Raw genomic sequence first — 21907 nt, forward strand, 5'->3', positions numbered from 1 at the left:
TTTTTTCACAATAGAATTATTTCCCCCTGGAATGTGGGGCATATTTAGATGTAAGTATCTAAGAAACTTGTAATTGGAGAACATTACTAGCTGAGTTGAATAATCTTTCCCAAGATTAGTTCAATAATTTGATACTCGGCATGTCTCACTGTTTTACAGACTGTATTTCATTCCATGGGAGATATGCAATGTATTAACCTTCATCATTATAATATTAATTCTTTGTAAAGGAGATATTTTTTTATCAATTCTGCAGGGAGCGAAAATTGTAGTTTTTATGAATGGTATCATACATAACACCATTATTTTCATTCTTTATCTTTTGTTTAATAAATGAGCTGTATGAAGAAGTCACATTGTATAAGCTGAACTATAAGCTCTTATTCTTAATTTATGAACACGAGTGTATTTTGTCTGCTGTGTTAACTGCACAACCAATATTTGTAAGTTGCTGTGGAACATTATTTAAATATCTTAAAAACATGGGCAATGTGTTATTTATAAGTATATGTATGTATATTTGTATATGTAAGTATGTATATGTATGTATATATATATGTGTATAGATATGTATGTATATCATATGTATATTTTTTTAAATTGAAGTAAAATTCAATAAAGCCTGTCCTCCATCATCAGAATTAGGGCAGCTGGTGCTATAAATTTACCTTCACCATGCAGACAAAAATTAGTAAATACATATCTATAATCATGGGCTCTACAGATTAATCTTAAATTTTTACATTGGGTTGCAGATCCATATAGAGGTTTATGCTAGTGGGGTATCTCTATAACAATTTATTGATTATTTCCAGTTGAAAAATTCTCTGTAGGGAATTAATTTTCTTCATGAATGTTAGAGAATTTTGCAGTTATAATTATTGCAAATGGTGGGTTATGTTCAGAAGTATATAATTTTGACTTTTAAAAAAATAAAGTAATGCTTATTATGAAGGAATGTTTGAAAGGAGAACTAACTCTTGCGGATAAAATTTTATTGTTATACATTATTGCTGAAATAGTGTAAGAAGTTCCAGAAATAGGATGTGAAAGCGATTAAGCTGCAAATAAATTTTAAGTTTAAGTAGCAATTGCTTCAAAAATGACAAAATCTGAAAAGATAAACCTGTGAAAAATTACAAAAATGACGAAAATGAAAAAAGTTGCATCTGAAAAATTTGTTATTTGGTGACAACCACTTATATACATTTTGAATGTTTTTTAAGATTTTAATTAAAAACTATNTATTTCAGCAGAACATGAGAATGAGTTGGCTGATTGCCTACAATGTATGGCACGATGCAAAGATTTTTGGAAAGTTTAAAGTGTTTATCTTTCTTGCTTTTAAATAAATTGTTTTATTAGCTGCTTAAACATTTTTGTTTATTTGTGTGATCTTGATGTCTTATTTGTTAATTACTATTATATAATTATTTTTAACCACCCCTTTACAATAAAAGCTGGTGATCAGTAATTACCTCAGAAATGATCAAGACCAGGGGTAATTCCTGATCACTAAAAATTTAAAATTTTTTAAGTTCTAATTAGATTTTCAAACAAAAGAAGGTGGCATAGGACTCGTCTCATATAGCCTCAAACTTCCAATAAATATTAAAATTTTATCTTGAATAGTTTTTCACAGAATAGATGTTTGCATTTTTTGATCAGGAATTACCCCAGGTCACCCTATATTATAGATAGAAATTTGCTGTATGGGGATTTAGTATTAGCGAGACTACTCATGATTTTTATTTGCAGTCAACTTGAGTTTACACATATCAACTAATTTGTATATTTTTAAGAGAATAATAAAATGATATTTCAGGTAAATTTAGGTAGGATATTTTATAATTATGAACTCATTGAAAAAAATTACAAAAAACTATAAATATTGTCAGCAGACTTTTTTTTTACTCTGTGTACCCATCTCTTATACTTATTCGGGATCCTGTTAAAAAATAAAAAAAACTAACAATTTCCAGGATTGTGCTTAAAATAATGTAGAAATTGAATGTAGTTTCTATTTTTGTTTTCAGGCCTTTGTTCTAATTGTGGTGCTAGCATTATTCGTTTTGTGCCTGCTTTTATGGTATATGAGACGCTGTAGGTAAGTAAAAAATGTTTCTAAGAAATCTTATTTCTTAACTATTTTTTCAACAATTTCTTTTTTTATGAAAGTCTTTATCATCAATATTTTTTCCCATTTATTTAAATTTATCTTACTTATTGCACATATTGCTTTAACTATGTATTTGTTTGTAGTATCATACTGAATTAGTTAATTTTTCTTGAGATGTTGCTTTTATTACTTTATTTTACAAACACAATAGAACCTCAATTATCTAAACTAGGGGTGAACAACCTGCAGCCAATGGGCTACATGCGGCCCACGGCAACAACTGAACAAAATAAAAAAATTATTTACTGTATAATAAAGGAAAAGCAATAAAAATGAATTTGACACAATATTATTTTAATATTTTTCTTTAGCTTTTTTATAAAAATACTTCTGTAGTTCTTTATAAAAAGTATTTTAAATGAATTTTTTTTTAATGTTAGAATTTTTTTGTGAGACAAATATTAAACATAAAAGAAAGCAATAAAAATAAATTTTAAGCAGTATTGTTTAAACATTTTTCTTAAGCTTTCTTAAAAAAAATATTTCGGTAGTTTTTTATAGAAAGCACAATTTTTTTTAATGTTCAAATATTATTTTTTTAATGTTTGAATTTTTCTTGTGAAACAAATATTAATTAAAAAAAAAGTATTAAACAATATTGTTTAAGCATTTTTCCTTAGCTTTTTTTATAAAAATTAATGTTTCTATAGCTCTTTATAAAAGGCAAAATTTTTTTTTTGAAAAGATGTTCGAATGTTTTTTCCTGAAACAAATATTAATTAAATAAAAAATAAAATACATTTTAAACAATATTGTTTAAATATTTTTCTTTTTCTTTGATTTTTTTATTTCATAAAATTAATGTTTTTGTTGCTCTTTATAAAAAACATTTTGAATTGAATTATTTTTCCTTATTATGTTTGGATCTTCTTAAACAAATAGTAAATACAAAAAAGCAATAAGTAAATAAATTTTAAACAACATTGTTTAAATACTTTTCTTTAACTTTTTATTAAAATTAATGTTCCTGTAGCTCTTTATAGAAGGGATTTTGAATTAAAATTTTTTTAATGTTTTAATTTTTCTTTGTGAAACAAATATTCAATATAAAAAAAAAGCAATGAATTTTTTTTAAAAATTTATATTGTTTAAAGCATTTTTTGTTTTTATATAAAATTTATTTTTTACTTAATCTCTTTGTTTCACCTTTTTAACTTTATTATTGCATATTATGCATAAAGGGAATGTTTCAATTTATCATTACAAAAAGATTGTATTCAGAAACATTTAGTAAATTGCTTTTTTCATTCAATTGAGAAAGTTTTCTTTTTTATGGGCATCTTCCTTATATGAGAGATTAAAAAAAAATCTTTTGACACTTCATAAACTCTGAAGCCATAAAATTTCATACACAGAGAAAAAGCAGGTTTTCCTGCTACAACAACTCTTACTGTTAATTTTTTTTTATTTATGTTACACAAGGTTTCTGCTTTTGTTAGGTTTCCCTATTTATCAGTCTAGTGTTCATTATTTGTGCCCATCACATAAATACAGTTGCAACTATTTATTGATCCCATCATTTTAAGGCTAGACTCCTGGCTTATTTATTTCATAACATGAATTTGTACTATATTCATTTTCGTAAGAAACAAGCAAAAGATAATATTCAGCCTCTTGAAAAACCTAAACCTGTAGTTCAACGAACTGGAAAGTTCAAAACAACCAAGAATTCATGTGACATTCATCAGTTAGCAATCGAACATGCACTTGCATATTTCAACAAGCCGTGGGATTATTATTTGAAAGAAGAAGCACTTAAAGAAAAGAATGCAAAAAGGGATACCCAGTTGTATTATGATGAGGTTGGATACCATTCTAACAAAGAAGTCAACTTCAATGTTTCTTTGCCTTATGATAGAAATCAAATTGCTACTGAAGATAGTTCGTTATTTTCAAAAAGTAAAGTGAAGTCAAATTTGCTTCTTGCTTTTCATAAAAAAAATTACAAGAGTGTAGCCTTTGAAACTTCTTCTCTGAATAAGTACAGGTTATTAAAATACTTTGTATATATAATTTTTTTTAATGTATGTATTTAAAAATATTTAATTCTGATAAGTTTTTTTTGTAGTTTTAGATTGAAATATTTTTTAAATGCATTGTTTGAAGTTTCAAGTCTGTGTATATAGGAGAAATTTCATAGTTAAATATATAGAAATTAAAGTAATCATGTTAAACAGATAGATCTTTAGCAAAACACTTATTTTTTTCATATGAAATTTAGAAATTTTTTTTTAGGAAGGGAGAAGTTATATATACGGGGTATATAACTTATATATAAGTTATACTGGAAGATATATATGGTTAAAGGGAATATTTAAAGTTTAATGATTAACGAACAATATATTTGGTTTTAATTCTTAATAGATGTGCAGATTAATTAGAAAAGACTTTTGTTAACAATTTCTTTCAATATTTTTGATAAATATGCTTAATTTTCACATTGGGCTTTTTCTGTAAAATCATTAGTTATTCTCTATAAGTTACAATCGTAAAACATTATTCTCTATAAGTTACAATCGTAAAACAATGGTTGTATATTTACTTTATATTTTAGTAGAACATTTAGGTTCTTTAGTATTAGTTATTGTTTGATATGGCATATTGTTTCTTTTCTTCATTGCACAAACAGTTATAATAATATAAATTTAAAAAAAAAAAGTATTCTGTTTTATTAGACAGTGCTAATTTCTTAATGAAAACTCTCAATAGCATATAGAAATTTATTTTACCCAGATTTTACTTTTTCAGTTTCTTGGTTTCGATATTTTTTATTATTTTTGTATTTTTTTTCTTTGATTTTGCTTATACATTTGCCTTTATTGCATTTTATAGCATTTATGCTTTATCTTGATGGAGCATTGTTTTTCATGCTCAAAATATATGAACTCTAATTTAACATTTATAAAGTGTTAAAGTTGTTTCATTGTTAATAAAAAGTTACAAATATATTTGAATTTTATCAATAGGTTTTTAGTTTTTAAGATAGATTTTATGTGGTTCTGTGTTAATTATGTGGTTGCATATTAAGTGGTTGTATTTTAATCTTGTTGTTATAATTTAATGAGTGTTAATTCAAAAATGCACCCTCTTAACTTATAGATTAGATTTTATTTAATTTATGAAGTGAAGTTATATCGATTGATTAATCATTAATAAAAAATAAAGATATTTTTTAAAAAAAATTTTTTGATAAGTTTTTAGCATAATTTATAGATAGATTTTATGCTGTTTTTAATTAATTATTAGCAATTTGGATGGTTTTATAAATGCATTTAATATTTACCAAATACTTACCTATATGCATATATTGAATCAAAAGCAATAATGCAAGATATAAATTAGGTTTCATAAAATTGTTTTTAGTTTTTACACAACTTCAAAAGTTTGGTTTTAAGTAAGTTTGCATCGATTTGAAATTTTTTTCTCTATTTTTCTTTTTTTCATAAAGCTGTAAGCTCATGGTTAAGTCAGACATAGTTCTGCACAGACAATTCTTATAGAAATAAGTTTGACTATTGATAACGTCAAAACAATTAACAATATCATTTGTTTGTTATACAAATGGCTGAGGAAAGTTAAATTTAGTGCTAAAAATGTTCATGAATTTTTTTTATTTAGCTTGTTTAAAACCCTTTGTGATTTAGATATTTAACAAATTAAAAAAAAAATTAGAATTTTTTTAAGTGCTAACAAAGGAATTAAAAATAATTTTTGATTCATTTTTCCTTCGGCAGAAGAGAGCCCAGATATGAGTATACAGCATTGGCAGATGAAAACATTTTGCATGATCGATTGGAAATGGATCGGAAGATGCAAAAAGATTCCGATAGGAGTAAGTGCTTTTTTTTTTGTTTGTTAATTTCTCTTTCTGCAGGTTTTGTTATACTCCTAATTTTTTAAAGATAATAATTCGTTTTTTACTATAACTTTTTAAAATGCCTACAAAAACTACAATGAATCTTGAATTTAATGAGCACTTGTCTATAGTGAACTTTTTTAGTGGTTCCTTGCTGGACTCCTATTTAAGTAAAGATAATTTCTTTGCTTTTAGTGAACATTTGAAAATTGGTAATTTGTTTATACTGGACTCTTAATTTAATTTCTTCAATTATTTTTCATTTCTTTAACCCAAATTTGCGTGAGTTGTGATTGCAAATGATGGCATTGTTTTACATTATATCAAAAAATGTCTTTTACATGCACTTCACTAATAAACTGGGGTAAGTTGTTGAGCTGCACATCTCTCTTTTTACCCTTTCCTCCTTGCATTGAAGAAGAACTTTTGGTAACTTTTATCTTGTAAGTTATCTTGGGCAGAAAAAAAAAACACTTTTCAATTGTGATTTTCTTTCTGTCTTTATCATAAAGATAAGTTTAAATTTTAAGTGATATAATTGTTCACTATCACTGAAATTTGTCATAAATTATTTTGTTTGTGAAATCAACTTATGTATTGTATTAACATAATTTGTCATGTCCTTATTATTTACCTAGTTTGTTAATATTATTTTAGACATGTCAACTATTCGCTGTCAATATTATTTAAGAGGATCAACTCGTTATGTGTTTCTTCGACATTTGCCAGACATGGGTATGTGTTAGATTTTTTTCATTTTACACAAATACTTTAATTATTCATGAGGTGTATGCTGTATTTTGCTCTTATTTAACTTCAATTCCTTTTGTTACCATAAGTAACTAATGTACAGTTTCTTGTCTAATAAAACATATATTACCTTGATGTATCTTTAAGTTTTATTTCCTCATAACTTTTGATTAAGGACACAACAAAATATATTTATTATGAATTTGTTAAATGCTTTACAAAATAGGTTTGTGTGCATAATTATTGCTGTGATTCATTTTATTTAATACATATTTACATGCTGATTTGTGTTGATTAGATAAAGATGCTCTTTTGGTAGTCTTATGATACATACAACACATTGCAGCAGAATTAAAATTTTTTCTAATGATTTATGCTTAATTTAAGTGTAAAATAAAAAATATGTTAAACAAAATATGTTTTTTCATGTTGATTTGAGAAATACTGGCGAGGTTACAAAGTTTTTCATATTCTATAATGCAAAGTTCTGATGCTTGATTGCTATGTTCTGCACCCTAATTATTTTACATTACAAGCCTAATTTTTTTTAATACTCCGTTAGTTATATTTTATCTTTACAGTAATTAAGTTTCTCATTTCAGTCTAAAATTTTAAGAGTTTAATATTAAAATAAAATAGTTGATATTCAAAATTATACAGGATGCTATATGAGAATATATGGTCTATTATTAATACTGGACCATGTTGAGATAATTAAGGTTATTAAATGGTAGGTGAATGGCACTAAATTTTAAGCAATAATTAATTTAATTTTTTATTAATACTCATTAATAAGATATATAGAGCATAATTAAAGAAAATGGAGATCATACTGCAAAAATAACTTGTGTGGAAATTTCATGCAATTTTTTTAAATTTAATTTGTCTCTTGTTATTCTATTCACTTTTGATTTCTGAATTAAAGTAGTATCAAAAGCAATATATATTTTTTTAATGATACATACAAATTGAAATGATGAAAAACATGGAATATGGAGGTGCCTAAGCTGAAGTTATTTTACTTACCTGCTTATTGAAAATTTATGAATGATTGATCAGCTACTTGTAGCAACTGATTTTAAATTGGACACATCGAAAAAAATTTTACTCAATGTATAGTATGCATTTGTTATAAAATAAAATTGATGTAATTTTGCTTAAAAATTTCTTATTTATTTATTAAAAACAAAAGTAAAATGTTTCTGGTAAATGATTGTTATCAAATTGAAAGTTGCTTTATGAACTTATAGTTGCAGTCAGATAATTGTTTTTTAGGAAGTAGGCTGGACAAAAACTGGTTTCTTGTGCGTGATACTACCACAAGAACTGAACGCTTGCTAACAATGACTCCAATGGCAGAAATTTGCCCTATGAGGTACAATGCTGATACAAGGCAAGTGTTACTGGAGCTCTTCTTAGCTTTGCAGCATCCATATATTTATCCTGTCTTAGATATTGATAGAAGAATTGTTATGGAGCAAGAATATGTTATTGCAGTTATACCCTTTAATGATGAGGGCACATTAAAAGATGTTATACATCAAGTAAGCATGTTGCATGTTAATCTATTAAAATATATTGTCCTTGATAATTATCTAGAAATATAATTCATAATATGCATAAATTGAACTTATTTAGCAGACTTGTTATAGTAAGGGTATTACAAATTAATTTGTATTTTATTGTTGTAAAAATATGCACTGAAATGTTTCGTTATTTTTAAATTAAAGATCTTATTTAATTGTGGGCTATTTTCATTTTGGTTTATTTCAAGATACAGAACCTTAAAATCTAATAAGTGTATTTTTATTTTTTGTTACATAGTTTGATTTGTGATATTCTTTGTCATCAGAAATGAAAAAAAAATTAAATAAAGAAAGAAATGAAGTTAATAACATAGAAATGACTTGTATGAATATAAAAGTGTGGTTGATTTCTTTTGATTAGAACAAAATAATTATGGTTTTGTGTTCTTCTGTTGCTAATAAGTTGACTAAAAGACAATGAATAATAATATGTTTATTTTTATATTTCATTAATTTATTTCAAACAGATGAGAGTAGCTTTATGGTAATTTTCTTAAACTTTTATTAAAATATTATATAAGTGATAATGCGTATATAACCTGTATAATTTTTGAATATGTTAAAGTAACACTCTGATATTGTAGAAAAAGTTGGGTTGTTATTGTTAAATATTTACTTAACTAGAGTTAATTAGTGAAGCTAGACTATTTAAAAAAGGCATTCTACTGTGGATTAAAAAATGTTATGAAATTATATTTAATTTCTAGAATCTTTTTCATAAAAAATATAGGTTTTTACAGCTGTTAAATGTTTTTTATTTTGCTATTTTGTTCTCGAACTGTGTAATTATTTACAAATCATTTTTGATTCAAAAGCTTATTAAAAATGCTTTTCTAAAGCCACTTTTGTTGTATTTAAATTGTTATTAAATCAATTAGTAAGTATCAAATGCTGTGAATAAGTATTGTTTGTATTAAGTATGAGCAATTTTAAAGTGCATACTCTTCTGTGATTCTAATGTGCAATTTTTTCCCCTTAAAGGCAAAAAAAAAAAAAAAAAACTGTAAATAAATAAAATAAAAAATAACTGCTGTGATTAGAAAAAATTATAAATAATAAAATAATTTAATGGTTTTCTTCAAATTTTCTCAAGATAATGCATAATAGGAATAAGATTCAAATTTTTTGTAATATTTAAAATTCTGTGTACTTAAAAATTAGTTTTAAAACAATTGATTGTATTTGAATTAGTAATAAAGTGTCATTTTCAATGTGATATTATTCTTTTCTAAATTAAATTCTTCTTATTCTAGAGTCATTGTCAGGATGACTTTAAAGATAAATATCATTTTCAAGGTTGTGGTCTCAGTTCTGCTCAAATTCAGAGACTTGGTTGCCAGGTGCTTGAGGGTTTATTGTTCCTCAAAGATCAAAGATTCCCACCTTTTTTGCATTTACATTCCGGAAATATCATAATTCAAAATGGAGTCGCTAGGTGAGTACCTATTTTACAGTTGGGTACTTTATAATATTAATCTATATCTGAAGACATTGTTTTATTCGACTAAGATGTTTATCTGAAGTCTAAGTATGTTTTCATTTTATTACCTTTTTCTTTCTTCTGTTAAATCTAAAAACATTTTAATGTGTCAACTTTTTTTATAGTCACTGCAGTTATCATAGTATACATTGTTAATCAGAATAAGAATAAGAATTTGAGATGAAGATGTCAGTTATTTAGAAATATTTTTTTAATTAATTATTGTTTTATTTTTTTTCTTTTAAATTTAGTTTACAATCTTGTCAAGTTTTATCCATTTCATTTAAACCCTCAGTGGACTAATACGGTTCCCAGTAGAACACCAAAATAAAGCATCACTGGCTGCAGTCAGTAAGCGGGTGGGTGACCACTTTGATTAGCCTGTGTAGGGTCCGAGAGTGCACGGTGTCAGTCTTCGTTAAACTGTTCTACCGTAACATGCTTAACTTTGCGCACTGGTCGTCGGACTACTAAAGTCAGGACACAATCTCCTGTTTAGAGGATCAAAATTGCAATGGCAGGTCTTCGGATCATCCTCAGGGATGTTTCCCAGACCGTCGCCAATAGCCCATTGTGCAGCTCTAGTGCGACGTAAATGAACAACAACAACAACAGCAGCTTTAGTGTGACGTAAATAAAGTACCTACCTACCTACCATTTAGTTTAATTTTTTAAGCAGTGGTAAAATGTAATTTTGTTTCAGTGGTTTTTCGCATTTAAAACTATTATTTAGTTTCAACAGAATGTTTTTTTTTTTGTTAACTTTCATAATAATGATTAAAAAGTGTATTTTTAATTAAAATATTTTTGTATCTGTTTAGTACTTAAGCTGTTTTATGTGAAAATTTGCATTGAAAACCACAGCATTAAGCAGCAGTGCAATGTTGAATATCAGCACGAAATAGTTATAATTAGTTTAGCTCTATCATTCTAAATACAATTTTATAATTATATTATTATATTATATTACAGTTTTAAAATTTTATTATCTTTTTGTAGTTTAATTTTATACTAAAATTGTAGTAAAAGGATATGTAATGAATTACATAGTACTCTAGAAAGTGTATTGACTGTTTAATAAATTTCTAAATTTGTATAAATACTGCCATTTCTAGAGTTGTAATTATTTTCATGCTCATTATTAGTTAATTATTTAAAATAAAAAAAAGAGTTTCATTTATAATTTACATATTTAGCTTATAAATTTTACTTTTATAGATATTAGTAACAAGTAGGGAGATTCATCTTAGATTCATTATACTCTTTTTTTAATGTTAGTTTATAAAGCTAGATATATTTAGAACACATAAAAATTGTGTATTAAGTAAATTATGCATAAGCTAATAGCTGTGTATTTTTAATGTAATTTTATTCGATATATGATTTAATGCAATTACACAGTAAAAAGGTTTTTATTTAAATATATTTCACTTAGTTAGATTATATATGTTAACAAACATATTTATTTATTTTTAAAAAGCTTAATTCAAATGATATATATTAATTCATTGTTCATTTTTTGTCCTATGTATTTTCATATCATCAACAGATTTAAAGGTGTATTTTTGTGTTTTTTTCATTTCATAAATCGTATTAAAATTCACATTATATTTTAGAATATCTGGATTAGAGAATACTCTCTTTGGCTATACTTCTCGCACTCATTTATTTATCCCCAAAAGACTTTATGAAAATAAAGAAGCTGTAGAAGTGTTATGTTTTGGTATGTGTCTATTTAAATATTATTTGGTATGTGTCTATTACAACTTTTATATATTTTGTTTTTTCAATTGAAGTCTTGCTTGGATTCAGAATACATATGATGAAAACAAGTATTTTCCTCAGAAACCATTGAACTCTATATGCTATTCTTGTGATCATTACTAAGGTTCATAAACACGAATAAGCATTTTACATTTATTTTGCTGTGTTTATCTTTGTAGTGGCATAATCATTCTCATTACTCTATTTTTATTCTGACTTAGAGTTGCTTTGTAGAGAATTGTAAAAATGTCTAATGCAACCAAGCTTTATACTAATAATAAGTCCTTAACTATTTACATAACCTGTTTACTTACTAGTCAACTCAGCCGTTCCAGAAACTTAATGCTTCCTTGCATACAATTTATATATCCTTAGAATATTTGGAATAGAAAATTTTCAATATTTTTTACACTACTAATTTTTATGCGTGTTTAGTGTTTTTTTTAATATTACTATTATTCAATTAAATCCTATAAATCTTTCATTTTTAAACTAAGTTAGGAAGAAAGATAGTGGAGTTGCTAGATTATTCAAAAGAATTCTAGATTTTTGCCCATTTATTTTAATTTTCTAGTTTAACCAAAAATACTTTTTATTTTTCAATCTTTTAATTAAATAATCTAAAAATGGGCTGTCTAAAAAACTTATTTTCCTAAATATATTTTTTCTTGGCTAATCTTACAGTTGAAAATTCAGGTCACTTATACTTCTAGCCATCAAAATAAAACATCAAATAAATAATAAAAATTTAAAAAAAATTGCTATTTTCTTCATAATAATAAATTTTTAACTTTTTTTTGTTCTTAAAGATTTATTATTTTTTTTAATGTTAATNAAACACTGGGTCACTTATACTTCTAGCCACCAAAATAAAACATCAAATAAATAATAAAAATTTAAAAAAAATTGCTATTTTCTTCATAATAATAAATTTTTAACTTTTTTTTGTTCTTAAAGATTTATTATTTTTTTTAATGTTAATAACTTATATTAATAACATTTTATTAGTTATTTGAATATATTAATTAATTAGTATTTTTAAAATGCTTAATATGCTCATTTTAATTAGTATTGCAAATTTTTAACTATGTGTTGTTTTTTTCATTCAAATGTATAAGTTTCTTGAGTTTTAACAATAATGTTTAAATATATAGAAATTTGAAGTTTTATAACACTGGCAAACAGTTTATAATGTTAAAATACTTTTTTGTTTTATATCAACTATCTTCCACTTTCTGAAATATTTTGTGTTTTAATTCAGATAATTTTTTAACAGGTGATATGAGTGTTTTAAACTTCAAATAGATATAATAATTAAAAATTCTTTTAAAAATGCTGTTGATTGTTTATGTAAATATTATTATAACAGTCCTTATTTTCACCATTTATTATTTTTCTTTTGTTTAGGTCATCTTCTGTTTGAAATGGCTACTGGTTATGAACTTACTTCATCTCATCCTTCTGAAAAGAATTATATGGATTTAGAGGACAAACCTTTAGTTGTAGATGTGAGTCTGATTTTTGAATTTTATCTGCAAACAGTGATTTATATGTCATTTTAGTTTTTTCTTTGAAAGTTTTTAGCCTTTTAAAAATATATTTTTTTAATGATTAATTTTTTAAGGTTTGTATTTCTTATGAAATTTTTGACTTTTGTTGAATTAAAATACTTTGAATTACTGTATAAAATTATTGAATTAATTTTACTTAAAAAGTATTCAAAGCTTTCTTTTCTTGGAACTTTATATAATGACTTTTAATATATTGAAGAATTTTCACGTTTCTTAAGTTTTTCTTTTGATTATTTAATAATTTGTGAGCACATGTGAAATTTACCTAATTCTGGATAATTTCTAGCTTTTGTGTAATTTAATGTACCATGGTATATGTACCATGAACAATTATATATGTACTATGGTAGAATTTTTCTTTACTATGTTAAATCAAATGCAGGATTCTATGTGTTATAGAATATATTTTAGAAATGAATGGTTAACCGACAATGTACTAATTAAAAAGGGAAATTTTCGCAATGTGATCATCAAGTGAATCATCAAACAATTTCCCTTTTCTAATTATAATTTTAATTTTCCTTTTCTTATTATAATTATAATATATTTTAAAAATAAGTGGTTGACCAATTGCTAATTAAAAAAAAAGAAACTTTTTGCATTGTGATAACCAAGAGAATCATCAAACAATTTCCCTTTTTTAATTATAATTATTATATATTTTAAAAAGGAGTGGTTGACCAGCTACAATAAAAAAAGGACATTTTTGCAATGTGATCATTAAGTGATTCATCAAACAAAATCTCTTTACTAATTCCAATTTCCCCAATTCTAATTATAATTATTATATATTTTAAATATAAGTGGTTGACTGATTATCAGTAATATAAAAGGGAAATTTTCGCAATGTGATCATCAAGTGAATCATCAAACAATTTCCCATTTCTAATTATAATTGTAATGTTTCTTGTCAGTAAGCTACTAAAAGCTACGGATAGCATAGCTACAGATAGTTGGGATATAAAGAAACAGATTGTTTTTTCTCTTCATGTCATCTTATCCAACAGATGGAAACAATTCAAGATAGGATTTTTTTCTTAACTATCTTTTTTTTTTTTTTTGCAGTACAAAATGACGCAAAAAAAATTTATAATATTGGTACTGGATTATGGCACAATATTTTAGGAGGTTAAATTTATCTAACTTTTTTATATTAAAAAATAAAATCCAACATTAGAATTGACAAATAATACTGTAGTTAAAATAGCCCACAAATTTCAGTGCCACATTGCAGAAATATCTCAAGTACTCTGTAAAGTACTGAAAAATGTGATGAAATTTATTACAAATGAGCAGTATGAAGTGAATAATTTTAAAAAAACTGAACCAGCCATTAAGAAAGTGAGTCAAAAAATATGAAATACATCAATGGTTCTAATAGTTGAGCGAAAGAAAAGCTAAATGAAAGTTGAAGGTGAAAAGACAAATTTAAGAATCTTAAAATGATTTAATTATTCAATCAAATTAAAATTGGAATATAACAATTTAATTTTAAAGTTTATGAATAGCTAATATCTTTTTTTATGCTATGCTAACTTCTGTAATATACTATTTGTGAATTTTGGCATTGGCTTTTATCTTCTGTTATCATCACAAAATTTTCAATCTACTTTTTAATACACATGAGAAAGCTTTTGATTTATTTTACGTAGTATTTTTAAAGTTATTTAAAAATTTACTCTTAGCTCTAATGATATAGATAAGTAGAAAATGATACTCATTAATTATTTTGACTAGTGCCCATTCAAATGAACTTAATTTTTATGGCAATAATTATTCCTTTAATTGTTGTAAGATCTTTTGAAGTAACAGTAATTTTAGAGTACTTATAAAACCCTATATTATTTTAGGTACTGAAATACATTTTTGAGCAGGGTCGTTATCGGTTTCCTTCTTTGCAACAAGTAAATATATCTATCAGATTTTATTTTACATTTTTAATCCTAATTTCTTGTTAAACAATTAACTCAAAAAATGTTGTTATAGGTTGCAAGTTTAGATTTCTTTCGTCATATTGATTTGCGAGAATTGCGATCCTTGATGCCTGCGGTAAGTACAGCTGTAAAGTCTCAAATGTTTCTTAACTAAAAATTTTAGTAACCATTTAATAACATTTTAAAAGTGTAGTTTTTTTAATACAATTCAAATGCTTGGTAATGAATTTGTAATTATTTGATAGAAAATGCTTTTAAGAAATGATTTTTTAGTTTTGAAATGTAATTTTGCATTCAGCAACTGTAGTAGATCAATATTTTTTTGTTAAATTAATTATTTTGTTTAATTTTTTTGTTAAATTTTTAGTTTTTTGTTGAATTTTACTTTTTTGTTAAATGTTTTGAGTTCCGTCTCTTATTTTTAGACAATATTTAGAAAATAAAATGCTTGCATTCTTTCAAATGATTTTTTAAATAATTGGAACATTTTATTCAAGTATTGCTTTAGCAACAGTGAAGTAAAATTATTTATGCCTGTGATGTTTAACTTTTAATAACGAACACAGAATTATAAAGTATGCTACCTTCTGTAATTATATGAGTAACTGTAGTTTGTAAAATTAATAAACTAAAATAAAAGCACTTAGATATCTTACAGCAGGGTGCTTAGCCAAATTATTCAACAAAAAATAAGCACTTTTCAAGAACTCAAATAATATTTTTAAGCACTTAAAGAAAACAATTAGGTAGGATTGGAAAGTTTTTGACAATTGACGGTTTTATCTGGTTTTAACCGGCATGTCAAAAAAAATTTTTGAAAAAAATGTCGGATTGTTTTTGACAATTGTCAAAATTTTTGAATCATATAAATCGAATGCATTTTCCTACGCTACGGACTGGCAATACGCCGAAATAGATTGGGGTTGAATTAATTGTGAAAACTCTGAATAGAACAATGTGAACAGCGCCTTTCTGCATAATTTGTAGCGAAAATCAACACTTTTCTTATGGTAAAGAAAAAAAAATCTCATTTTGGAAAAGGGAAAATTAAGAACTTTTTAATACACACAATGAAAAAAGCACCTTTAAGGGCTTTTATAAAACGAAAATCAAAAATAAGCACTTGTTAAAAACGCTATACACCCTGTAAAGAAGTTGAATTTACTTTTTTATGATTCACATAAGTTTGTGTGGAAAGATATTTAAAAATCCTCTTGTGAGCTACAATAGAAGGTGATAGAAGAAACTTTTTTACCAATTTAATATTTACCCTTTTATTTTTATCAACAATTGTAATTTTTAATTTTATTTTTAAGGCTTCTATCAAGGCAAAAATAAGCCCTGCCGCAAAGTCCCTCTTGAAAGAAGTGAAAAGGCATCAGAGGTCAAGGAGGTTAGTCTTAAGCCAGTTCTTTAATGTATTTTATATTTATAAAAAAGGATTTAATCATACAATTAAGAAATTGAAGCTGTCAGTTTGTGCTTAAGTATCTTTCTATGTATTATTTCTGCAGCATAATTGGCTTAGGTAAGTAGACAACTGATGCAATCGGCTCTTAGTGCTTTGGAGATAGTTCTATTTAGGCTGTTTTTAACTATTTAGGCTGTTTTTAACTCTGAATGATTTCAGTCTTGATTTTATTTCTTACTATTCCTGCAAAGGAGATTATCATTAGTTTTGATGATTTATTGTTTTTATTCCTTATGCTGTAGTAAATACCTTAGGATAAAATGAATAGTTGCTTATTTTATTACATGAAACTAAAATCATAATAAACAAAAAATAATAATTTTAAGTTGACTAATGCATTTTAAATTTAATGAATAAGAATTTTTTAAAGTATTTTTGTAAGAATTTTTTAAAATTATTTTAGAAGTTTTTTCAATTAACCTTTAGCTTAGTTAACCTTTATGACTGTTTTTTGATTTTTATGATTTCTTTCTCAAAGTTACATTCTTACATACAAAAATGTGCATTGAATGGTGTTTTGTTTCATTTGATATTAGTTTATTATTATTTCTTATGTTTCTCACGAAAAGTATAATGTTCAGTGAAATTAAATTTGAATTAAGAACATCTTCCCCTTAAACTTTTTGTTTGTCCCTTAAAACTATGTTTTGTTTGTCCCTTAACTTATGTTTTGCTTGTCCCTTAAAATTATCCCAGAATTAAGGGTCAAACATGTTGTCCCTTAGTTTTGAGATAGATTTAAACTGTGTTTTTCATAATGAAAGTATACTTAGCTAGAAACTTTATACAATCACTTTGCGATAACTCTAACTTGTGAAGAACTCTGAACTATTAAAAGTTTGACTTACCATTAGTTTAGATTTTAAAGCCATAAGAATTGTCCGACATAAAAATTAATATGTAATAATTATAGATCTTCTTATAATATTCAAGACAAAAAAAGAGATATGTTGTTCAGTTATCACACCAGCACTGATATGAAAATTTGAGAAAATTGTGGAATTCAATAAATCTATGCTAGTTTTTTCTTCTTCATGGTTGGTTTTCTGTTCACATCATCATTAAGATAAATTTTATCTTCTAAGTTAAGAGTTTTTCTCTTTAACACCAACTGTCTATAAATTCTTCTTCACTAATTCTAAAAGTAAATAATCTCTAGTAAACATGTCGACTTATTTCATCTTAATTTTTAAAGCTTAAGAAGTTTTTCCATTGATAAGTATGATTATATGCATATTTTGTGAGCATTTTGATTTAGGTGTTTAAATCTTTTTCTTCTTCCTTTGAACAACTAAGTATGAAGGCAGAATTGAGAATGTTTTTTAATTTTTATTTTATAATGTTTGTCTTGATAGAAGTTTCATCTAAGATTTTTAAAATTTAACTGTATTTAGTATTTTACTCTAAAATGTTGTTCTCCATTAATTGATGTTTTTCTTCTTTTTTTTTATAAAAAGTTTCTGGGGATATTGAATTTAGTTTTTCTTAATCAATGTATTAAATTTTTTGAATTAAACAAAACACAAATTAAGTTAAGACCTTTTTTTTATCGTGAGTGTAGAAGTAGATATTTATTCCACTACAAAATAATTTTTTCTAATCAGTTTATTTTAAAATTTCTATAAAAAAACACAAATATTTAAAAATTTTCAAGAAAAGCTAATACCTAAAAATAATTTAAAAATTTCTTTTATTTGTTTATATATAACAATAATTTATTATTTCATAGTAATTATGACATTTCAAAACTAACTAAATACTATACATAAATGATGTATTTTGACTTTATTAACTATTTCTTTTACTACTGATACTTAGATCCTATGTATACACTTTTACATGTTAAAATCCTTTTTTATTACAAAACTGCAAGTTGTTTCTGTTTGAAGCAGTTTTTCTGATAGTTGTTTAAAATTGTCAGTTTAAAATATATTTATAATGGATCGTTTCTTTCTTTCTTTCTTTTTTGTGATATTTTTTAGTTAGAGAGAACCATCACATTCTAATTATTTGGAAGGACTTAATATCTTCATTAATGAAGTTATACTTGTATTTTTTGTAAATTAAGAAAATCTTTATATTTTAGGCATGATTTCTTTTTTACTTTAAATTTATGCATTTTTCTTATCAAAGAAATAGTTACTGAATAGTAGCATATAAACAGCTAGTTTAAAAGAATTGTGATAATTAACAATTTGTGGTCTTTTTTTTAATGTTTTTTTAAAAATTTTATTATAGCAAGAAAATTGTTTCATATGTTGTTTATTCCTTTGATTGATTAGATTTTGCTTGAATTTTGTAAATGTTCAGTTTTGTCTGATGCATTTTCAGCATGATTTGTTTTTTCTCTTTTACTGAATATATGTTTTTATGTGAATTATATTCTTCAAATATTTAGTTCTAAATTAGAAACAGAAAAATTTCTTAAAATATAGCATTTATGAAAAAAAATATATTATTAACTTATTACCATTTATTTTGGTTTTTCATGTATATACTTATTTTTAATAAAAATTAAATATTCTGTAGACATTTTGTCCCAACTTATTTTTAATAAACTTGTTGGTGCCTTTTTATTGATAAGTTTTTAAAAACTAGGAGCCCTATTGCTGTTGCTAAAAGTTCTTAAACCTGAGCTTCTCAAAATTTTTCTCTCTCTACTCAGAATTGTTTTACCATCAAAGAATTTTATTAATCAGTTTGCTGCATGGAACCTAATATACTTTAAACTGTTTCTAAAAAATAGTAGTGAATATACTACTAAAGTTATTTTAAATGTTGCACAGTATATGGTTAATAAATTTACGAAAAATTAAGTATGTATCTATCTTGATTTTTATCAATCGCATAAAAATTAGTGTTTTTAATTGTTTTGTTTTATGTTTGGTACTTAAAAATTTAAAGTTATTATTAAATTGTACAAAAATTAAATTATATTACTTTAAGTTTCTAAATATATTGTGAAATGTGATTGTATGTAAACATTATATGTAGTATTAAACTATCGCAAGTATTAAACTATCTAAGCACTTGGTTTGTTGTTACTTTGTTTGATATACTGTTTATTTTTCAAAATAAATTAATAAAAACCATACAGCCCTTTGCATCCCAGTTTGTACCTAAAACTTTAAGGTTTTATAGCTGAAAGTCTTCATATCCTTCAAGCCATTAAAGCGGCATTAAAAATTTATGTTAATCTGAAAGATAGAAATTACCATTAAATACAACACATGCTGAAAAAAAATACCAATTATTAATTAGATACTTTTATTCACTTAGTACATAATTTTTTTTATTAAATCCATTTATTGTAAATCTTTTTTCTGTCATAAAGTATGGTTGAAATCGAATTTCTTAGATAAGTAATAGTATGTCACTATACTAGATTGTTTAATTATTAACATCTGAATTTTATTTTTATAGTTATAAATAGTTTTTTTTAACCCACTGACTGTTCTGTAGGTAGAAAGTCTTATTTTAACCTACAGTCTTCTTTGCATAGTTGAACCTGTTTTTCAATGTTATTAAATAGGGAAATGGTGTATTGGGGCGAAACATTATCTCAATTCGAATCATTATCTTTAGTCCGTTTGAATATCAGCCTGTGGGTTAAAGAAGAAAAAAAACTGATATTGTTCATAAATATAATATTAAAGTAGAAATTAATGTTGTAAGAGCTTTTGAGTTAGTATATTAAAAAGAGTAATTTTATATGTAACTTCAATGCATTTTGTACTCAAACATCTTTTAATTTCACCAATATTTTGCAAAATAATTTAGGACGATAAATTTTTAATAGCAATAGTTATTTGAATTATGTTTTTTTGAAATTCTGCATTTGATTTTTCAGACAGGATAAGCGCTCCCAATCAAATAATGCTGTAGAAACAGAATCTGTTGATGGTAGAGAAAGCAGGAGTTCTGGAGCTAGTAACCGGTAAGCAGTTTAAGTTTTTCTTTATATTCCCTGAATTCTAATCATATATAAGTAATACCAATATAGATTTTTGTAAATTTAATTGTTATAGTTCCCTCAAGTGAAACTTCTGTGAGGAATGCCATTATTATTTATTAAAATTTTAATTTATGTCTTCTAAATTCAAAATAATTTATGAGGAATGGCATTTATAACATGTGCTGAGGTTAATCAAAGGAAATTTAAGTATTATCAAAAATCTTGCATTATTTATAGTTTTGTTCACTGCAGTTTAAGTTGATCATATTTGACTCATATGTATAGAGAAGGGTAGACAAAATAATGGAAACACTTCTACAGTAATACATATTTTCATATTTCTCAAGATATACTTAAAGAATAATTTTATAATTTCAGAAGTGTTTGGATCATGTAATTTCTCATACTTATCAATGAAGTTTAAAGTTTGAAAGGTTTGAGGGACTGACAATAAATTACAAATATAAAATAGTGTTTTTGAACACCCTGTGCAAAAACTGTACCAATAAATTTGTAACTTGTAGCAATTATTTTGGTTATTATATGTAAATATTGCACAAAATTTCGTAAGCCTAGCTTAAATTTTTTTAGAGATATGGAAATTTTTATAAAAAACAAAAAGCTCAAAATGATAGGGGTTTTTCCACAAATTTAATTTTGTACTTTTAAATAAGATTTATTAGAAATGACAATGGTATTGTTAGAGATCTATCTTTTCTTTCGCTTGTTTTCTTCCCTTATACAATCATATTTTGGTGTATGATAATTGATTATAAGTTATCATTTGTTATTAGCTTTGTCTTATGCTACAAAATAATATTTGTACAAAAACCCCTTATCATTTTGAGTTTTTTTTTTTAAAGTACAAAAACTACTTTGAAAATTTGGATTGGAAATTGGAACTTTTCAGATTTTTTTATTTATTAGTTTCCAAGTACGATTCTCTTCAAAATTAAGAAAGGAAAAATTTCAAATTTTTCCCATGTTTGAACAGTATAAAAGAATTGATTTAATTACTCATATTTTGCACGCAACTAATTTTTCTCAAATTTTAAAAGCAATAATTTTTTAACTTATTTTAAATTACTGTAAAAATTTTGTTTAATTTTATTGAATATTTTTAAAATTATAATAAAAACATAACACAAAAAAGTTAGTTTTTTAAAAAATGCCCATATATATTTTAGCTAGGCTTACACAATTTTAACCAATTATTGCACATAATAACCAAAATAATTGCTACAAGTTAGAAATTTATTGTTACATTTTTTGGCATAGGGTGTTCAAAAACACTATTTTCCTCTTGTAATTTATTGTTTGTCCCTCAAACCACTAAAAGCTTTAAACTTCATCTATAAGTG

General features: G+C 24.8%; 2 protein-coding genes across 2 annotated transcripts in view; both read left to right on the forward strand.

The window, feature by feature from the left end:
• The window catches only part of LOC107453563 (uncharacterized), a 413713-nt gene that overhangs the window by 89058 nt on the left and 302748 nt on the right, over positions 1-21907 (forward strand). The window lies entirely within an intron of this gene.
• LOC107440732 (Slowpoke binding protein) overlaps positions 1-21907 on the forward strand; it is a 30921-nt gene that overhangs the window by 3734 nt on the left and 5280 nt on the right. The window contains exons 2-12 of the mRNA XM_016053734.3: positions 2037-2107; positions 5914-6011; positions 6693-6770; positions 8061-8329; positions 9625-9806; positions 11468-11574; positions 13023-13123; positions 15037-15090; positions 15173-15235; positions 16437-16513; positions 20442-20528. Coding sequence (XP_015909220.1) covers positions 2037-2107; positions 5914-6011; positions 6693-6770; positions 8061-8329; positions 9625-9806; positions 11468-11574; positions 13023-13123; positions 15037-15090; positions 15173-15235; positions 16437-16513; positions 20442-20528 — 1187 coding nt within the window. The remainder of the gene's footprint in view (positions 1-2036; positions 2108-5913; positions 6012-6692; positions 6771-8060; positions 8330-9624; positions 9807-11467; positions 11575-13022; positions 13124-15036; positions 15091-15172; positions 15236-16436; positions 16514-20441; positions 20529-21907) is intronic.

Source organism: Parasteatoda tepidariorum, chromosome 10 (genome assembly GCF_043381705.1).
Source record: "Parasteatoda tepidariorum isolate YZ-2023 chromosome 10, CAS_Ptep_4.0, whole genome shotgun sequence".
Classification (NCBI taxonomy): Eukaryota; Metazoa; Arthropoda; class Arachnida; order Araneae; family Theridiidae; genus Parasteatoda; species Parasteatoda tepidariorum.